The sequence below is a fragment of the Megalobrama amblycephala genome, linkage group LG23, assembly GCF_018812025.1.
Source record: "Megalobrama amblycephala isolate DHTTF-2021 linkage group LG23, ASM1881202v1, whole genome shotgun sequence".
Lineage (NCBI taxonomy): Eukaryota > Metazoa > Chordata > Actinopteri > Cypriniformes > Xenocyprididae > Megalobrama > Megalobrama amblycephala.
The window spans coordinates 11,624,073-11,642,932 of NC_063066.1; the positions used below are offsets into that span (position 1 = coordinate 11,624,073).

At 36.7% G+C, this 18,860-nt stretch overlaps 2 protein-coding genes across 4 annotated transcripts; one reads left to right on the plus strand and one right to left on the minus strand.

Annotated features, from left to right (window-relative positions):
* The first annotated feature begins 633 nt into the window (after window positions 1-633).
* si:ch211-203d1.3 (protein phosphatase Slingshot homolog 3) lies at window positions 634-14,792 on the plus strand. 3 transcript variants are annotated; one of them, XM_048176507.1, is made up of 16 exons: window positions 634-826; window positions 2,146-2,233; window positions 3,294-3,331; window positions 3,429-3,612; window positions 4,593-4,708; window positions 5,182-5,250; window positions 5,690-5,755; window positions 6,062-6,338; window positions 10,758-10,886; window positions 10,973-11,019; window positions 11,190-11,336; window positions 11,549-11,749; window positions 12,247-12,415; window positions 12,526-12,621; window positions 13,566-13,664; window positions 13,778-14,792. In XM_048176507.1, the coding sequence occupies exons 2-16, from the start codon at window positions 2,186-2,188 to the stop codon at window positions 13,910-13,912; spliced, it is 1,821 nt and encodes a 606-aa protein (XP_048032464.1). In that variant the 5' UTR covers window positions 634-826; window positions 2,146-2,185; the 3' UTR covers window positions 13,913-14,792. The 3 variants fall into 3 exon arrangements, with proteins under 3 accessions (XP_048032464.1, XP_048032465.1, XP_048032463.1); XM_048176508.1 differs by lacking the exon at window positions 634-826 and adding an exon at window positions 836-969; XM_048176506.1 differs by lacking the exons at window positions 634-826; window positions 2,146-2,233 and adding an exon at window positions 2,604-2,997 and having other exon boundaries at window positions 3,266-3,331.
* A 2,100-nt stretch (window positions 14,793-16,892) lies between these two features.
* On the minus strand, window positions 16,893-18,283 carry mrpl18 (mitochondrial ribosomal protein L18). Its single transcript, XM_048176754.1, has 4 exons — window positions 18,033-18,283; window positions 17,548-17,716; window positions 17,156-17,390; window positions 16,893-17,045 (listed from the first exon to the last, which is right to left on the minus strand). Exons 1-4 carry the CDS (start codon window positions 18,127-18,129, stop codon window positions 16,974-16,976), a joined length of 573 nt encoding a protein of 190 aa, XP_048032711.1. The 5' UTR covers window positions 18,130-18,283; the 3' UTR covers window positions 16,893-16,973.
* Between the last annotated feature and the right edge of the window lie 577 nt (window positions 18,284-18,860).

The following is an 18,860-nucleotide window of genomic DNA, read 5'->3' on the forward strand; positions in this document are numbered from 1 at the left end:
TAAACTCTCTCCCCACCACTAATCCACACAGGCTGACATTCTCTTCCAGTAAATGTCTGGAAATAACTTGTATAAAGTATTATAGACCCTGCTGTGCAATAGAAAGTCACGTGATGATATTTACACACGAAATTTTGGCTGAAAAAGGACTGCGATTGCAATATGAGGAGGGCTAGCTGTTGTGTGAACAGTATGCAGTGATATTATGTAAACACTTCTTGTTGGTGTTCCTCCCAGCAATTACATTTCACAACGTTGCTTTTTTTTTTTTTTTTTTTTTTTTTTTTTTTTTGCATTTATGTAACTAATGTTCAATGTGACAAATCTTAAAAAATGTTAGGCTGGGTAGGATTTATACATTTTAATGTGGGAATATTTAGCTGAAATTTAATTTCTTAACATAATCTTTGGTCAATAACATTGTATATGTTTAATATGCAGATATTGTACTGCTGCAAACCCCCTCTAATGTGACCAAAACATGACTTGAACATACATTTTTATCTTTAATTTGCCGTCTAAATGAAGGTTGAATCAGTTAATGCTTTAAAAGGGTATTTTATAAGAAATTAACTAAATATGTCTCTGTCGCTTTAATAGACGAATTACTCCCGATCCGCCTCTTCCATTTAAGGGCACATTTACTTTTCTCGGCCGAGAATAAGTCTTCCTGGTTTCATGAAAGAGTAGTCTGCCTTCCCCTTTAAATTGTATTTTGGACCAATATAAAAGTTGTGGTCATGGATTAAAATAACGAACACGGTTTATTGTGGAAGATTCATTTAGGAGGGAATCCTTATATTTCCGAAGCGTTTCAACGCATCAGGTAAGCGAACTCTCCATGTTAATCCGCCCTCCTTTTCTTAAGGAACTGGCAATGACAAGCCTCGCGTCTTGTTGGGTGAAAAACAGCTGTGTTCGAGCTACATACGCGTAAAGCATCAGCCTACAGACATAGCAGTGTATTAGGTATGTGGCATAATTTATCGACTCATTTTCAAGGCAACGATGAAAATGAAAAATCTAACATGCATAGTTAGATTCCAAGTTTGTCTCGTAAAACAGCAAATGCTGGAGCTGAGGTATTGCGGCTGTATCAATATGACGCGCACTCTACGCGATAATTACAGCTTCATACACATTCAACACTTCGAGCAGATATTTTAATGTCTCGTGTGTGGGTTTACATGAGTGTTTTTTCGTGATGTGTCATTGACATGGCGAAAATATTCACGACATGTCTCCATTTTAGACCGCAGAACCATTTGTCTTTTTAATTTCGGTTATCTGTTATGTACATGATTTACTTGTGTTGCGAATATGGCACATTCCTCGAATACGATACACTTGGGAGTCACTCGACTTCGACAAACATTCGAGGCACAAATGCCAGTTATTTCTTCTGTTTTTTGATACCTACTCGAAATTTGATAGACTGTTAAAAATGTAAATAAATATTTCAAATTGTATTCTCCTTTAAAATTGATTTTAAAATTGACCTGTCCCACTTCAGAGGTCTTGACCTTCTGACTAACAATCTAACATTTACTACTATGATGTGATGATCATGATATATCATGATTTTGACATGTCATGACATTGAATTAATGTTAGTAAAAACTTTAAAAACATAATTAAAAAAAGTAGTGAACTTATCCAGCTGTGTCCCACATTTTGTTTCAAAATTTTAATTCGACTAATAATAATAATAATAATAATAATAATAATAATAAATCTTATTTCATTTTCAGAATTTGCATAGAAGTTGCAGTGTTAGATTTGTGAGAAATATATGTCTATCAGTAACCACAATCCAGTATTTGAATCCAAACTAGCTAGACCCTTCTGAGCAATGAATTGACATATACATTTGTAGCCATTTTACGTAACTGCAAAAATGGCAAAGCCCATATGAAGTAAATGGAAAATAAAACAGCTTGAATAAAAGGTTAAGAATCTCCTAAGACTTGAATTAAAATACATTTCAGATGCGAAACCCACATGTGAATGTTATTATATGATTCTGAGGCACTACTTTATAGTAATTCAGTCTAGTTGCACTATAAACAGTGTTGATTTGGTCTTCGCACTTGGAACCATGCTTAAATGTGTGTCATTTTTATTTATTTATTCATTTCTACTTAGATTCATCTGCCGGTGTTAAAGCAGGATACCTGGCTGTGGAATGGCTTTGCTGACCTTGCACAGAACACCATCTATTTGCACGACACCGGTAAGTTGCATTTATTAAATGGTACAGAAGAAAATATGTGGGTTTTTTTGTGTGTGTGTCAATTCTCTACATGTTCTTTCACCCTACTCCCTCTCTCTCCATGTGTGTCCAGTTACTCTACACCTTTTTCTGTACACAAGTTTATGTGTAATAAGGAGGAATGTCTTCTTGGTAGCATTCCAAACGCTTCCCAGACTTTCTGTGAATCTGAATATAAAAATCCATTTCACGCTGTTCCAAAAAAGCCCCAGAATTATGAGGATTCTGCTAAAGAGCTAAAATGCCTGATAACTTTTATTGCTATTCTTGAGAGGTATTGGACAACGTCCATGAATCATTCTGTGTCTCTGTTGGTTGTGTGCTAGGCTTTCTTTGTATTTATTATATAACACAAGATTCCTTTTTCACTCATAACCCGAGCATACTATGTATCTTCTATAATACGCTATGTTCAGAGTATTTTGAGTAAAGTCTCACCGGAGCTTTAATCAACAACCTCATTGCTCCTCCACCCCCTCTCTTCTTTTTCTACTTGTCTCTGTCTGGACACGTCAGTCACATAACAGGTAATGTTACTGTCTCCTCTTTCATTCCATAGAAGCACTGATAACAGCCTCTTTGGTGTCCATCTCTCTGTCTTCTCACACTCTATCTGTTTCTCCCTTAATCGTCTTTAGTATGGGTTTCCTCAGTATTTTATCATACTCTCACTGCATTACAGTTGACAATTCCTTTGTCAAAACGCCTTGTCATTGTGTTTCCGGGTATCCTTTTTTCTATTTTTCCCCAGTCACTCATCTCAGAATGAGTTATGGGTGAGAAAAAAGGCTTAAAAGCCCTTACCAAGTGCAAGTTTTTATTTAGCTATTTGGGGAAATAGCACTCACTGAGTCAGATGATTCAGCGGAGTCAAACAGAATCTACTGGTGTCTGTTTGCAAGTGCATTACATAATCAATTCACCCACTACCCATTTTTAACATCACTGTTCTCTGGGTAAATCTTAGAGTTCCTTAACTTCAAGTTTAATCAGTGGTAATCCACTTAATTTTATTTTCAAGGATGAGGCTATCCCAAGACGAGGAAGACTTCAGAAAAGGTGAATGTTCCTGACACAGCTTTAATCATGCATGTGTATTATATTGTATTTCCTCTAGAAACGCGCAACTAATAAATTTTTCATTTCCGCACACCAGAGAAAGTTTCGCCCTGGTTAAGGGGGCAGTGCTCCTGGTGGAAGAGGGAGAGAGGGAGGGATTACAGGAAGAAACCATACCCCCTCTACTTGGTCCTAGGCAAGGAGGCCAAGCCTCTGACACTCAGCGCAGACATTTGCATGCAATGATTTCGTTACTACGACCAGAGGATACAGTCAAACTGGTTAGGATCCCCCAAACCACACTTGTTTTACTGCACTGCTTTTCAATGTTCAGGGTCTCCATGGACATGGAATACCTTGAAATATCAGAGGTTTTCAAAATTGTAATTTTGAGGCCTATAAAAGTGATGGGAATTGATATTCAATTCAATTCACATTTATTTGTATAGCGCTTTTCATGATACATATCGTTTTAAAGCAGTTGGCAAACAATGTAATAATTTATGCAGTTAATTTATAATCACTGTTAGCAGTTTAACTGAAGGTAGAAGCAATGAGCTCCTGGAAAAATGAATTGCATATTAATAATAATTAGGATATATAGAAATTTGGGAATGTGCATGTTGATCCAGATGATTGCGTCTTCTGAAGTCCTCGCAGGAGTTGGCGCCGTCTCTTAATAGGGAAAGAAAGTATTTAATAAAACATCCATATATGTATTTCTTTATATCATCAAACAGATATTGCTCTTTGTAAGCACAGTCTCTAAAAAATGATTTTTATAATCACAGAAGACTGGAAAAAATGGAAATTTGTTCATCAAAGGATGTAGAAATAATGCTACCTTATGCATTTACACTATTTATTGTCTGTTTCAGACTAAATTTATGGAAGTGGTTATGCTCACTGTCTGTATCTATTAGGCACTTTGTTTTTAGCATAATGTAAGGTCACCCGTTCTGCAATGTGGTTTCTGGAGACATTTCTGTTTGTTTCATCTTCTGATGTGAAGAAATGACAATAAACCACTTTGCTTTGACTTTCACAGTCAAACACAATACAATTTACTAAGTAAATCTGTTTATTAAAGAACAACATGTCTTAAATTGCCATGCAATAGGTGCTGTGCTTGAATTGTAATGATGGGGAAAAAAATATAATTTTAATTGCGTAATTTTAAAGTATTCAAATGAATCCATCTCAGACTTCTATGTCTCATTTAAAGACATTAACCCTGAATTTCTTTTTTTCCTTGCCTCAGGCTGTGCGTTTGGAGTCAGCGAGCCCAATCAGATTGAGATATTTGCTTATAGTAGGCACACTTGACAAAAAACAGGAGAGTCTACTACTTGGCATGGACTTTCCAGGCCCAAACAGGTAGGTTTATAAACATCTTTATGAACCATATTATTAAGTTATCATAAGTAGCTTTTACTTCATTAGAGGTAAATCCATAAATATTCAGTTGTATGTGTGACATGTTAAATATTTGTATATCTCAGATTTACAGCCTAAATACTGCTGTGTTTTTGATAACCTCAGTTCACAAACACAAATTAATCATGTAGGCTGTTCTGCTTTTTTCAAATGGTATTTAGAATTGCTGTTTTAAAGGGATAGTTAACACCAAAATGAAAATTGTCATCATATACTTGCCCTCATGACATTCCAAACCCGTATGGACAAAAACAGTAAGACATCAGAATGAGTAAATAATGACAGTTTTCATTTTGGGTGAATGATCCCATTAAATATAAACTGTTTTAGCAGATGTTTAGCAGATTGCACTATATTTCAGCAAGCTTGTCAAGACATGTTTCTCACTCATGTTTTTTTTAACTCTTCCTTAGTGATGAGTGCACTATTGGCCTTGTCTTGCCAATATGGAGTGACACACAGGTTTACCTAGATGGAGATGGGTAAGACCATGAGACTGAATCATTAACCTTAATCCTAACCCAAACATATGATAATAAAAGCATAACATGACATTTACTGTAAGGTATCTTAAAAGTTTAATTATAGAACTATGAAAGAGTATTCTTGAAATCATTATCTCATCATTAAAGTCAACTTTCACTTTTCATGTGGTTTGTAAAGTGAAAGGAGATCAAGGACAAAGACTTTGTTTCTTTAGAAAATTAGGAAACAGTCATCATCTCAGACATGTTATTGGAAATGTAAACAATATAAAATGTAAATAACATTTGAAATCAAATGGAAGTGTCTTCAATTTGACTGAAAAGAAAATCCACGTCATATTTTATCTACACTGTTCTGCAGAACTTTATACACTGTTAACGCCTCAACCTCAGAGTTCTGCTTTTTTGACAGTTTGTTTCACTCGTTCTCTTACAGAGGTTTCAGTGTGACATCTGCAGAAGTGACACGAATCTTTAAGCCTGTGTCCATTCAGACGATGTGGTAAGTTTTTTAAAGCAGGAAACGCTGAGGAAACAACCAGTTTCCTCAACTAACAAAGATACGCAATGTAACCTTGGTCTTGCAGCCTACACACACTTAAAACTTTGTTTTCGATTATAATGCTATTTTATTTCAATTTTTGTTCAATTGCTTTAACTGGTTTTCTTTTGGTTATTAGTCAGTCAACACCCTACCACCCTACTAAACGTGCGTGAAGACTCCTCTGTGACCGTTTTAAATGTGTTTGTGGTTTGCCAATTGCTTGTTCACAACTCTCTGTCCTGTATTACTGTCAATTTGCACTAGGTCAGTCTTGCAGGCGCTTCATGGCTGCTGTGAACGGGCCGTGCGTGGAGCTGTCATACCTGGCTGTGGGCTGGAGTGGGCAAGACATTACAGAAAAAATGTGGAATCTGACCAGCACTGCCTTAATGAATGGGGGGCTATGACTGGCCTGGAGTCAGTCAGGAAGGCCACTGTAGGAAGACCATCATCCAATCGGGAGTCAGTGGAGAGGGAGATCAAAACCCAGTTACGAGATATCATGAGAACTGAGGACTTGGAAAACATTACCTCAAAGCAGGTAAAATGAGTGTCTTTTCTCTGCCTTTGAAATAGTGTCCCACAATGTCACCGCGCTCTCCCCTCCAGTCACCTATAGACCACTTTTTATGATCCAATCAGTTCCTGATGGATAAAATCAACTTCCACCCTATATTTCACTTGTAAATGTCATATAACAGAAGGCAAATGGGTTGTAAACATTTTTTTTTTTTTTTTTTTTACTTTAAGATCTTGTGTATGTAAATGACATTGGTTAACCTATTGGTTAAACTCTTTGCATATTAATGCAACAATATTTACTTAACGGTCATCAGTTTATGGTCCAGTATTGCATTGTAACAGGCTATAAACCAAATCACATTGAAAAATGCAACATAGTAGGTAAGGCCTGTACCAAAGTCCCTTTCAAGGAAAGTCTGTTCACTTGGCAACACCTCTGGGCAGCTATTTCAGGCATCCAAGACCAAGTCCCATCTATTTGAATGTGGGAATCCTGAAATCTCATAAACTGCTTGGTGAACTCACAATTAAATAACATATTTCAAATCACCAACAAAATCTGGCATAAATGTTGTATCTTATGCTAAAATTGCGTTAAAGGCGCTAAAGAGGATCTTTTCGTCGACTGAGAAACCAAAGACTGTTAGTAGGGCTGGACGATTATGGCCTAAAATCAAAACCTCGATTAATTGAACATTTTACCTCGATTACGCTTAATGAACGATTATTTTATTTCTGATTTTTTTTTTTTTTTTTTTTGCCCTCATAGTTCACTGACAAGGTTTGTACTGTAAATAGCCTATGATTGACTATTAAGGTGGGATATTTTTTTTCCTGTTGAAAGAGTGATCTGACATCATAGCTCACTATCAGCAGTTATTTTATCTATGGTTTGTAACATTTCTTACAGGTTTCTGCTCGTTGTAAATCAGATAAAGATAAATTAGCACAGTACCAGTAGTGATTGCGTGTGTGAATTAGTCATACCGTCTCTCTATTAATTGTGAAGCTGTGGGTTGTAAATATTTCCTTCAAAAGTAGAAAAAATAGATGCTATAACTTTTGAGTTTCTAAGCTATTTTAGTGATAAATCACAGGACAGCGCTGACAACAAGTTTCTGCGTTCCTCTGTGTGCGCGCGACCTTCGCGTTTTGCGCAGCTGTTTGTATGAGTGTTCATGCCACATGCAGCTGCGCGAGCGCGGCATAGATATATGTATATATCTATGCGAGCGCGGTAGCTCGATATAATAATACACATCCGATCGTCTAATCGCTTGAATGTCCAAACCATAAAACAAATACAACTGACAAAGTTTAGTCAAGACGCAAGGCTCACCGCTCGCGCGCCATCACTATGTGTTGAACCGGCGTTCACCTCCGTGTTTTGCTTTTATGCCACTGACTGGACTGGGCGGAGTCACGTGGCTACACACGCAGTTATGTTTTTAAAGGTCCCGTTCTTCGTGATCCCATGTTTCAAACTTTAGTTAGTGTGTAATGTTGTTGTTAGAGTATAAATAAAATCTGTAAAATTTTAAAGCTCAAAGTTCAATGCCAAGCGAGATATTTTATTTAACAGAAGTCGCCTACATCGAACCAGTGCCCAAGGAAGTCGACCGGAAGTTGAAGTCGGCCGCGTGCTGCCATCTTGTAGCAGAACTTCACTTGCGTTAGCATCCCCATTGACTCCCATTCATTTTGGCTTCACTTTGACAGTGAATAACTTTACATCTGAGGCGTTTAAAGAATCCATTTGTCCATTATTTATTTCCAAAGATACACGACAATGTATAAAGGGCTCCATTACCTTCTATGTTACATTATGGCCCCGTAGAAACAGTTTTTGTAAAAATAGGCTAACGATTGCGTCATAACCACTCGACTCTCTGTCGCACAGTACAGAAATTACCGTATAGACATGAGGAGAAGCTCGCAGACAGTCGGGGAGATTATCTTAATATGGCGTACTGGCGTTACATTTTAAAATACTATACAAACTAATTAATCAGAATACTTACTCCTGCTCACTCACGCCAAAGAACTCCCCGCTCAAGCTCGCCGTCTCTGCAAGATTAACGATGGCAGTTTGCACGCACAGCTACTAGAAGATTTACATCTGTCAGACAGGTTGCTGACGTCATCAAGCCTAGTGTGAGTCTGCGCGTCAGAAACGGAAGTGCTAAAAATCGCTAAAAATGGGCTTCACTTGACTCAATTGAGTTCCAATGGGGTCGCTGTGTCCATTTCTTTTACTGTCTATGCATCGAACGGCCAGTTTGGACTACATCCCTCTACTTCCTTCTTTAATGACGTCACTAAAACAGCTTTTTGACTAACCTCCGCCCGCAGGAATACACAAGAGTTGCGTTTGTAGAGTGTGTTTGTCGCCATGTCGTCGAAACGCTGTTATTTTCATCCCGCAGTCCAATCACCGGGTCTGATTCCGGCTCAAATTGATAGGGTAAAATTAAAGACATGTTTACAATAACACTGAGCGCGTGCATCTCCACGTTATGGTAAGAGGCGTGACTTTTCCGGGCAAGATGCGCTAAGCTGCTGTCGAATCACAACACAGGAACCGCTGGCACAATCAGAACTCGTCACGTATTTCTGAAGGAGGGACTTCATAGAACAAGGAAGTCATCAGCCCGTTTTTATGACCGTGGAAACAGCGGTATACAGATAAGTAAATTATGTGAAAAAATGTTTTTTTTTACACGCGAAACATGAACACATGTTATATTGCACACTATAAACACAATCAAAGCTTCAAAAAAACACAAAAAACGGGACCTTTAAGGGGGAAGTATTAACAGGATTAAAAAACCGAAATAACTGACATGGGAAAATTACGTCGGTTAGAGGTTCTGAATTTCGGTTTCGATTACTTTTCGATTAATCGTCCAGCCCTAACTGTTAGTGAGTTTTTGAAATGAGCGCATGCGTAAGAACAACCCCCCCTCCTTCACAGCTCATTTCGAGGGAACGCCTCCCAAAACTCGTGCACGAGTATTGGAACACGAGTGTTTACCACCGGCATTCGCTGTGTCGTGTTAGTGGATTCATTATGTCAGACTCACCGCAGGTAACTCATAATCTGCAGTTGTTACTCCTGTCTCCTGACAAAAACATTGCATGCGGCGCCTGTGGAAAGTTACTGGAGAGCGCAGCCGCACACGTCTCGCACAAGGAACGTCATGGCAGTGATTGACAAGCCAGAGGGCCTCGTGCACAGATGATGTATATTAATATTATTCCTTTCAATGCACCTAATAAATAGTCTTTTATCAGTTAGTAAAGACAGTTTCAAGTAATATTGCAAAAATGTATAAAACAAAACATCCTCTTTAGCACCTTTGAAAAAGCTTATTTTCAGGCTAGACAAGCCAATGTGCATGTGCGACCTAAGTGCGAGTCTCAGGTTTCTATGGGAATCGGAGCTTCTAAGGGCAGCTACAGTGATGCAATGACTTTATCAATCAGTAATTGGCTCTTTTACTTAGAAGGCGGCACATATTCTGCCATATTGCCTGTTGCAGTTTCTCACATCCAGTATTAATAGGAGTGAACTGCTTTCAATATCTATAGTCTTTGCCTGTACTGAAATGATCAGAGACGGGGGTAAAATACTACGTTACAAACAAGACGATTTCTGAATGAGACTTTTTTTATTTTTTATTTTTAAGCTTATTTTCAGAAAGTGGATTGAGTGGCCTCTTTAACGTTGTTCAAAGTACACTACTGTTCAAAACTTTTAAAGTCGTCTTTTCTTTTAAGTCTCTCATGCTTACCAAGGCTGCATTTATTTGACCATAAGTATAGTAAAAACAATAATATTGTGAAATATTATTAAAATTTAAAATAATATTTTTTTAAATGTCATTTATTCCTGTGATGGCAAAAGCTGAATTTTCAGCTTCCATTACTCCAGTATTCAGTGTCCCATGATCCTTCAGAAATCATTCTTTTCTTTTTTTTTTTTTTTCCTTTTTTTTTCTTTGCTAAAGGAACATTTCTAATTATCAGTGCTGAAAACAGTTATGCTGCTTAATGTTTGTGTGCAAACTAATACATTTTTTTTCGGGATTCATTGAATACATTTTAATGGGTGCTGAATAAAAGTATTAATTTCTTTCAAACAGACAAAAGCAATCTTACCGGCACCAAACATTTGAACTAGTGTAAGTCTGAAGACATACCTTTTAAAGACTCTCTTATTCAAGGTTAATGTGCCTGGGCTTGTTGTCTCACCCAGAGAATCTTTGTGGTATGAACATGTAACATTCAGGCATTTAGCTTGATTTGATGTTTGAAAGCATTGTATATCATGTGACTTGGCTTTTTAATGTCATTTATAACCCAAACCCATGATCTTGGTGTTGCTAGCGCCCAACACTAGCAGATGAACTACAGGCACTTTTTCTGTGTTTTGTAGGTGCGAACAGCCTTGGAGTCCAGAATAGGCAAAGACATGAAGGACTACAAGGAGTATATTGACAACGAGATGATGGTCACGATGGCACAGATGGACAAACCTTCCAGAATCTTGGACTACCTTTACTTGGTTAGTAATGACATTTGTTTTCTGTCAAATCCACTATATTGCTGAAAAATATACTGTTATTTATTTGTCTTTTTTTCCCCCAAAAGGGTTCAGAATGGAATGCTGCCAACTTTGAAGAATTACACAAGAACAAGTATACAGATTAAATTTAATCATGATTAAAATACTTCAAGATAATTTAAATTTAATATTTTAATTAAATACTGATTGAATTATTATATTTGTACTAATTATTTTAGTTATTCTATTAAATTAAGATTTTTCTACAGCAGATGAATAAAATACCTTTTTGGTTTTTGGTAGTGTGGGCTACATCCTGAATGTTACCATGGAGATTGACAACTTTTTCCCAGAATGCTTCACCTATATGAATATTAGAGTTTACGATGTGGAGGCGACCGACCTACTCTCACACTGGAACAACACATACATGTTCATCAATGATGCAAGGTGCTCAACACACACACACTCTCACACATTCGCTTTTTCTTCATTTTGGTTTATGATTGGCATGCATTTTGTTTTTTTCTATGTTTAGACCTCCTACCCTGATCATTCTCTTAAAATACATTGCTTTATATTTAGACACACAGTTTGTCTTTGTGCACTCATCTCTCTCATGCTAATATATATGTCATTGTTTCATACTGATGATGATACAGGAAGAGTGGACAGGCCGTACTGGTGCATTGTAAGATGGGCGTCTCTCGCTCTGCCTCCACAGTAATCGCTTTCCTCATGAAGCAGCAGGGCTGGACATTTGACGAATCCCTCAACCACGTGAGAGAAAGACGGCCTATAGTGCAGCCCAACGAAGGTTTCGTCAAACAGCTGCATACGTATAGTGGCATCCTCAATGCCAGGTGACTTATGCTCTCATAATGGTGCTGTACTGCATTCATACAAACAAGCATTCACATAGAAATACAGACACTTTCCCACTTGTGTAGTATCTCTATGGATGTTCAGGTACAGACAAGTCAAGTCAAGTCTGGTTTGTCATTCAACCGTGTGTACATGAGGGAACTGAATAATGCAGATAACACACACTTACACTCATCTCAAACAGTAATCGCTATGTAAGTTTGAGGACTTAAAAGAAGTCTCTCATGCTCACCAATTTTATTTGATCAAAAATACAGTAAAAACAGTAATATTGTGAAATATTATAATTTAAAATAAGTTTAACAAATTTATGTTATTTATTCCTGTAATTGCAAAAATTTTCAGCATCCATTACTGTAGTCTTCAGTGTCACATGATAAGATTGTAAATGCCTTTACTGTCACTTTTAATCATTTAATGCGTTCCTGTGTAATTATTATTATTATAATTCCAAACATTTCAATGTGCCTCACAGTAAACAGCGCCACAGTGCCCTCTGGAGGCGAAAATCCAAGCCAGAGGTCCGTCAGCCGTCTGTCCACAATGAAACGGCCACAGGGAGTGAACATGAACAGAAAGAGGGAGAAGAGGAAGATTCAGAGAGCCCAGAAGAAGAGGAAAGCAGTGATGATGAGGGAACAGATGTAAGGGGATATATCATATAACACTCACTTTGATGCTTTTCAGGATCTCTTTAGTTTCCAAATCGGTTTAACCAGAAGTATGTTTATTTCTATGCTTGTGGCATTCTTAGGTCTTTGATGAGCAGTTGGATGAGAGCGTTCCTGATACGCATGGGGCAGAGACAGCCACATCCAACCCACTTATTACTGTACAAGAAAGTGATAAGGTTAGACCAGACAGAGGCCGACCAGTAAATTTATTACGCTTGACCATTTTAAAGGGTTAGTTCACCCAAAAATGAGAATTCTGTCGTTAACTACTCACCCTCATGTCGTTCCACACCCGTAAAACCTTTGTTCACCTTCAGAACGCAAATTATGATATTTTTTGATGAAATCCCAGAGGTATATGACATGTCCATAGACAGCAATTTAACCAACTTTCAAGGTCCAGAAAGGTACTGAAGACCCCGTTAAAACAGTCGACATGACTACAGCAGTTCAACCTTAATGTTATGAAGTGACAAAAATGCAAAAACAAAAACAAACAAAAAGACTTTATTCAACAGTATCTTCTCTTCTGTGTCATTCTCATGCTGTTTACGTTCAGCTCTTCCAGGATCTACGTCAGAACGGCGACTCATTATTTACCGGCTCCTGTGTCAGCATCACACGCATGTGTCGTGCTGCTCACGTGAACAGCATTGTTCGATACTGAGCCGGTGTTCTGATGTAGAACCTGGAAGCGCTGAACGTAAACAGCATATGACAATGACACAGAAGAGAAGATGTTGAATAAAGTCATTATTTTTGTTTTGTTTTTGCACACAAAAAGTATTCTTGTCACTTTATAAAATTAAGTTTGAACCACTGTAGTCACGTCGACTGTTTTAATGATGTCTTGGATGGATGAGTCGGAGAACTCTTGGATTTCATCAAAAATATCTTAATTTGTGTTCCGAAGATAAACTAAAGGTCATACGGGTTTGGAACAACATGAGGGTGAGTAATAAATGACAGAATTTACATTGGGTGAACTAACCCTTTAAAAAAGGCTATTAAATGTCTATGTGGTTTTATTTACTATTACAAATAATAGTTTGTGTTTTAAGGAAGCACTTTTTTTTTTTTTTTTTTTTTTTTAAATGTCTGCAACACTTTTATTTCCCAGGTGTCATCCAGCCCCAGCAGAAGTGGCAGGATGGATTTGTTTTCTCTTATGCAGTCTATTCAGCTTGACGATGAAGACAGAGACAGGATCGATAAAGAGGTAAGAGGAAAAGGTCTGGATTGGAATGCAAGATTTATTGATAAATATGTGTGATAAAAATCAAGCCAAATCACATGCAAGCAATCATTAACTGAAGAATTCCTGTTTGTCAGAGACTTTCTCCTGCGCAACGGAGGAGGAGTCATGGAAGAAGGGGCTTGACTTATCAGAGAACACATGTTGATGTTTCCCCTGAACCAAGCAGCAGGCAGTCACAGAACACACACCAGGATGAAGCCGGTCTCTGATGCGCTTAAAAAGGGTTCGTTTTACGAAATATGGAGAGGCAGGAATAAAAAAAAGCAAAAAGGTGAGGAAAAAGAATACAAATAGTGATGCTAATATAAAGGACACTCTTGCACACAAGTCTTATCCTTCTGATTGTATCATTCCAAGTTCTTTGAGGACTCAGAACGAATCTGTTCATATAGTTGCTGTATTTTTAGGTAATTTCATTTGAAGGCAAACATACACACAAGCACATGATTACAGATTAATGGTTAGCTTACTAATTTTCCCTCACCTGTCCATCTAGCACAAAATTTCAAAACTGTAGTCAGTTTCAGTTGGATTGTTGAAAAATATTTACAATGGCTGGTTTCTGTCAGCCACGCTTTATCAAGTAAGTATTGATAAAGGAACTGTTGTCACGTTGTGCCTTTAGATATCTCTGTATCCTTTGCACCTTCATACTGAGCCATACAATTCAGTTTACTTCACTAATTTTAAGATGGTATTATAGACTGAGTGGAGATTTTATGTTTTTTTTTTTTTTTTCTTTTGGCTGTTATTCTTATACAGAAACAATCCTCTCTTATAGCATTGTTTCATGTTGTTCTTAATAAATGAATAAGAGTGTGATCTCACTCATTTTAGTCCTATGCAATAATCTACTTTATAGCTGTTTCCTCTCATTGAATGTGAACATTTTACAGTATATTGCCTCTGAAGATCAGTTGGTGAAAAAGTGTTGAGAAAGCAATCAAGGATTGAATGTTTTAGTATTCCCATGTACACTACCGTTCAAATGTTTGGGTCGGTAAGATTTTTTATTTTTTTTTAAGAAATTAGTACTTTTTATTCAGCAAGGATGCATTAAATTGCTTTAAAGTGACACTGAATTTTTTTTTTTTTTTTTTTTTTTTTTTTTTTTTAACTCTATAAAAATGTTTTCCAAGGTTTCCATAATAATATTAAGCAGCACAACTTGTTTTCAACATTGATAATAATAATAATAAATGTTTCTTGAGCATCCAATCAGCATATAGAATGATTTCTGAAGGATCATGTGACACTGACGTCTGGAGTAATGATTGAACTTTGCCATCACAGGATTACATTATATTTTAAAACAATTTTATTTTAAGCATTACTATAGCTCATAATATTATTACTCAATATTACTGTTTTTATTGTATTTTTAATCAAATAACTGCAGGCTTGGTAAGAGACTTCATTCAGAAACATTGTAAAAATCTTACTGACCCCAAGCTTTCGAACCGTAGTGTACTTACTAGACAGATGTTTCTATTCATGCTATAATCATAAAAGTGTCAGGCAGATGCGTTTATAAAACTTGGAGCTATTTTCCACGTCTTTTTCAATAAACAGATGCTGTCTAATAATTGTTTTTAACCTGTACAGTATGTGGGAAACAACCTGAGAAGCAACCTGAATATTTTCCTAAAAAAAAAAAAAAAAATGTATGTGCCACACTTATTTAACCTGTTTCAGTCATTTTGCATGATGGTTCAGTGCCTTTAGTTATAGAGGTGGACCGGAATAACTACGTTTGTTGATTTTAATATTCATGCAGTTAAAATTAACACAACTTACTCCTACATAATACACGTGTCTTTAGCTATAAGGGTGGTTGATTTGTGTCTTTGCATGATGTCTCATAACTGTATGCATGCTGTTTGTACTGTATGTAAGCCTGTCTTTGTGAAGCATGAGTCCTGTATGTATAAAGTATATATACAATCTGCTGTAAAACAATTGTTCCAATGTGTATACAGTCATTGCACAAAGTGCCAATGTTGTGAAACCAAAGTTGTTGTGGAATGTTCTTCGTATCCAGACATCACTGGTTTTCCACAAGAATGTCTTAAATTATGTATTAGTTATAGATGATGGTTCACAGCCTTCAAAGTGCTGATTTTCCTCACTTAATGTAAAATGTGCCATGCCTTGTCAACTTCAAAAGTGAGGATATATTTTATTATAATGTAACTCAGTTTCATTGTTGGTATCAGATGGCGTTAAATGTTGTCAAAGTTGCTTTTTTTTTTTCTTCTTCCTATTTATGACTTAAACATGTATCTTTTTAATTTGAAATACAAGGTTGTCTGCCCTTTAAAAATTAAAATGAGTTCATAATGGGAGCTTGAGAAACATCTAATGGACAATCTCATTGTTTTTGCATCACTTTGAGTGTTTCAAATTGTTAGATATTTCTATTCTTCATATTGCTACTGTAAAAGTATAAACTACTGCTTTATTACTGGAAATTACTATGATTGAAACAATATTTTTTTGTTATTTGGCCTAATGAACAGGACATACATTGCATCCAGGCAAGGATCTAGCTAGTACAACTGTATCAATTTTGAAATATGACAAATAATTAACTGTTTGTCAAATGTAATGCAGAGTTATATTGACGCATTATTTTAAAATATGTAATTTAGTGCTCACTAAGGCCGCAATTTAAAATAACCATTTTCTATTTTAATATATTTAAAAATGTAACATTCCTGTGATGGCAAAGCTGAATTTTCAGCATCATTGCTCCCATCTTCAGTGTCACATGATCCTTCAGAAATCATTATGATATGCTGATTTGCTGCTCAAGAAACATTTCTTATCAACGTTGAAAACAGTTACGCTGCTTAATAATTTTGTGGAAATCGTGATTTTATGAAGAATAAAAAAGTGATGCTTTTTGTCCCATTATAAGTGGCTTCAATTTAATGCATTCTTGCTGACTAGAAAAAAGATTTCTTTCTCAAATCTTACTGACCCCAAATTTCTGCTCAGTAGTGTACACAAATGACACTACCAAACAGTTTTTCATTCTTTTTCTTGCCTAAATTACATTTGAAAACTTAAAATATATTTATAAGGTTATTAAAATGCAACTGAATAATTAACTTTTAAATCAAACTGAAAACCAATAGTATCTTTTGGGTTGAGCACCTTTCTGTAATCGACTCAGTGAACACACAGTTTGAAAGATGAGAATATTTATATTTACAGACAAAGTCATTATTCAAGAGAGTAATAACAACAACAACAAAATCCTGCTATTTAAATGAATTTTCGCCTTGGTTCACTAAGCACAACGCCACCCTCCTTCATGGCCGTCCAAAACGTCTGATTCTGCAGTGGAAGAAATGGCATGAATTAGTCTACGCACTTACATCAGTACCTGGCCATCAATGTATAATATTTGAAATCTCTAAAAAGCTGAAATTCATTCAATGACTCACGGCCTCCGAGCGAAACTTCCACGGTATCTCTCGATAAACAATCCGCGTGATGCCTGCTTCACGACACCGCTGAGCAAGCACCTCACCTACGGCCCGGCAAGCCGCTACAGACCGCGTGGAGCACAGCTCGCGCTTCAATGCCCACTCCTTCGTGGAGCAAGACAGCACAGGAACTATTGAGTCACTTGAGAACACCTCAGCTGTGATGTGATGCTGTGTGCGCCTGAACACCAGCCTGAGGATGGAAAGGCAGAAGTTCAATATACATGTACAACTATGTTTCTGGAAGGTGCTATTAGGATGCTGTTAGTAGGGCTGTGCTCAGCAAAACTTTATTGTAAATGTTTTTCTATTCCTTTAAACTACTTCAAACAACTGGAATGCATACAAACCTGTGATAAAACTGTCTAGAGGGCCACACTGTAGCCCAGCCTCGATCCTTGACTGCAAGGGCCATCTGTTCCAGGTTTCTTGGGTTTCGGTTGACAAATGTTTTATTGATGGCTTCATTATCACTAACCACTGGTTCTGGCTCAGGTGCCGCCTGACTGTATTTCCGAGCTGGTGGAAAGAGACCCATCATGAACTTTTTTTTTAAAAATTTTATGTAAAACTACAGAAATCCTTTGAGAGGTTCCAGCCATTTGATATTACTTCCCCCCTTCTATTTCTAAGTCAATCAAATATGTGATACAGAAGCTTTTGATCCAAAATGGGGTGTTCTGAGAAAAAACAACACAAACGATACTCCTTTTTGAGAACAGATTGTGCATCTCCAAATTGACTGCCATTCTGTCGCTTGTATAACATAGTTTAACACAGACATGCAGCAGAGAGTAAAATACTTTTTGAAGTGTCTAGTTATATAGTTACTTACATGATTGACAATGAATCCACGCCGCTGAAGCCGCAGATCTTTGACATTGACCTAACAGCGTGCGAACACTACGGCAGACATCACTGAACAAAGCCATTTGACAGCTGTAAAAAATACCTTCAATTCTGATGACAAACTATAGTTGTTTCTGTTTAAACGGATGTAGCATGACCCTTCGTTTTTTATTAAAAGAATTTGACCACTCTCTAGTGCGCAGCCATTTTGATGTCACACGAAAAACGTTCCGTGTTTCCGGGGAAAACTTTGGGCTTCACATGAGTTCCGCTTAGAAATCCTTAAAATGAATGAAAATAATGATGAAAACATTGCTTTTAATTATTTTATATAAGAAGGAAAGTTAATGTATTATAATGAATCGTTATTTAGTGTCCTAAACCACAATTTATTAAAAATGGTAGGACATTGCGATATTATCATGCTGTCCACGAGATGGCACTAGTACACTTCATCCTGGAAAAGCGTCTACCATGCTATCATGTTTTTTTTGGTCATGTATTATGGTAATGTCATGGTATTCTTGTCTTGGAGTACTGGTTGGCTTGGCGTATGTTAAACATACATGTTAAATATGTGTCATGTCTTTGACATAGAAAATTAAGTTTAAGTCAAGGTTTAGTAGGCTAACACGTCTGCTCATTTAATAAATAATAAAATATTCATTAATTTTGATTATTAGTAAATTTGTGAATCAACATAGCCTACTCTTACACCTGTTTGTGAAGTTCATTTAAAGCATGTCTTATTGTTCAGTTGAAACAGTATTTTTCCCGCTCTCAATCTCCAGGATAGCCCACTCCTACATTTTCA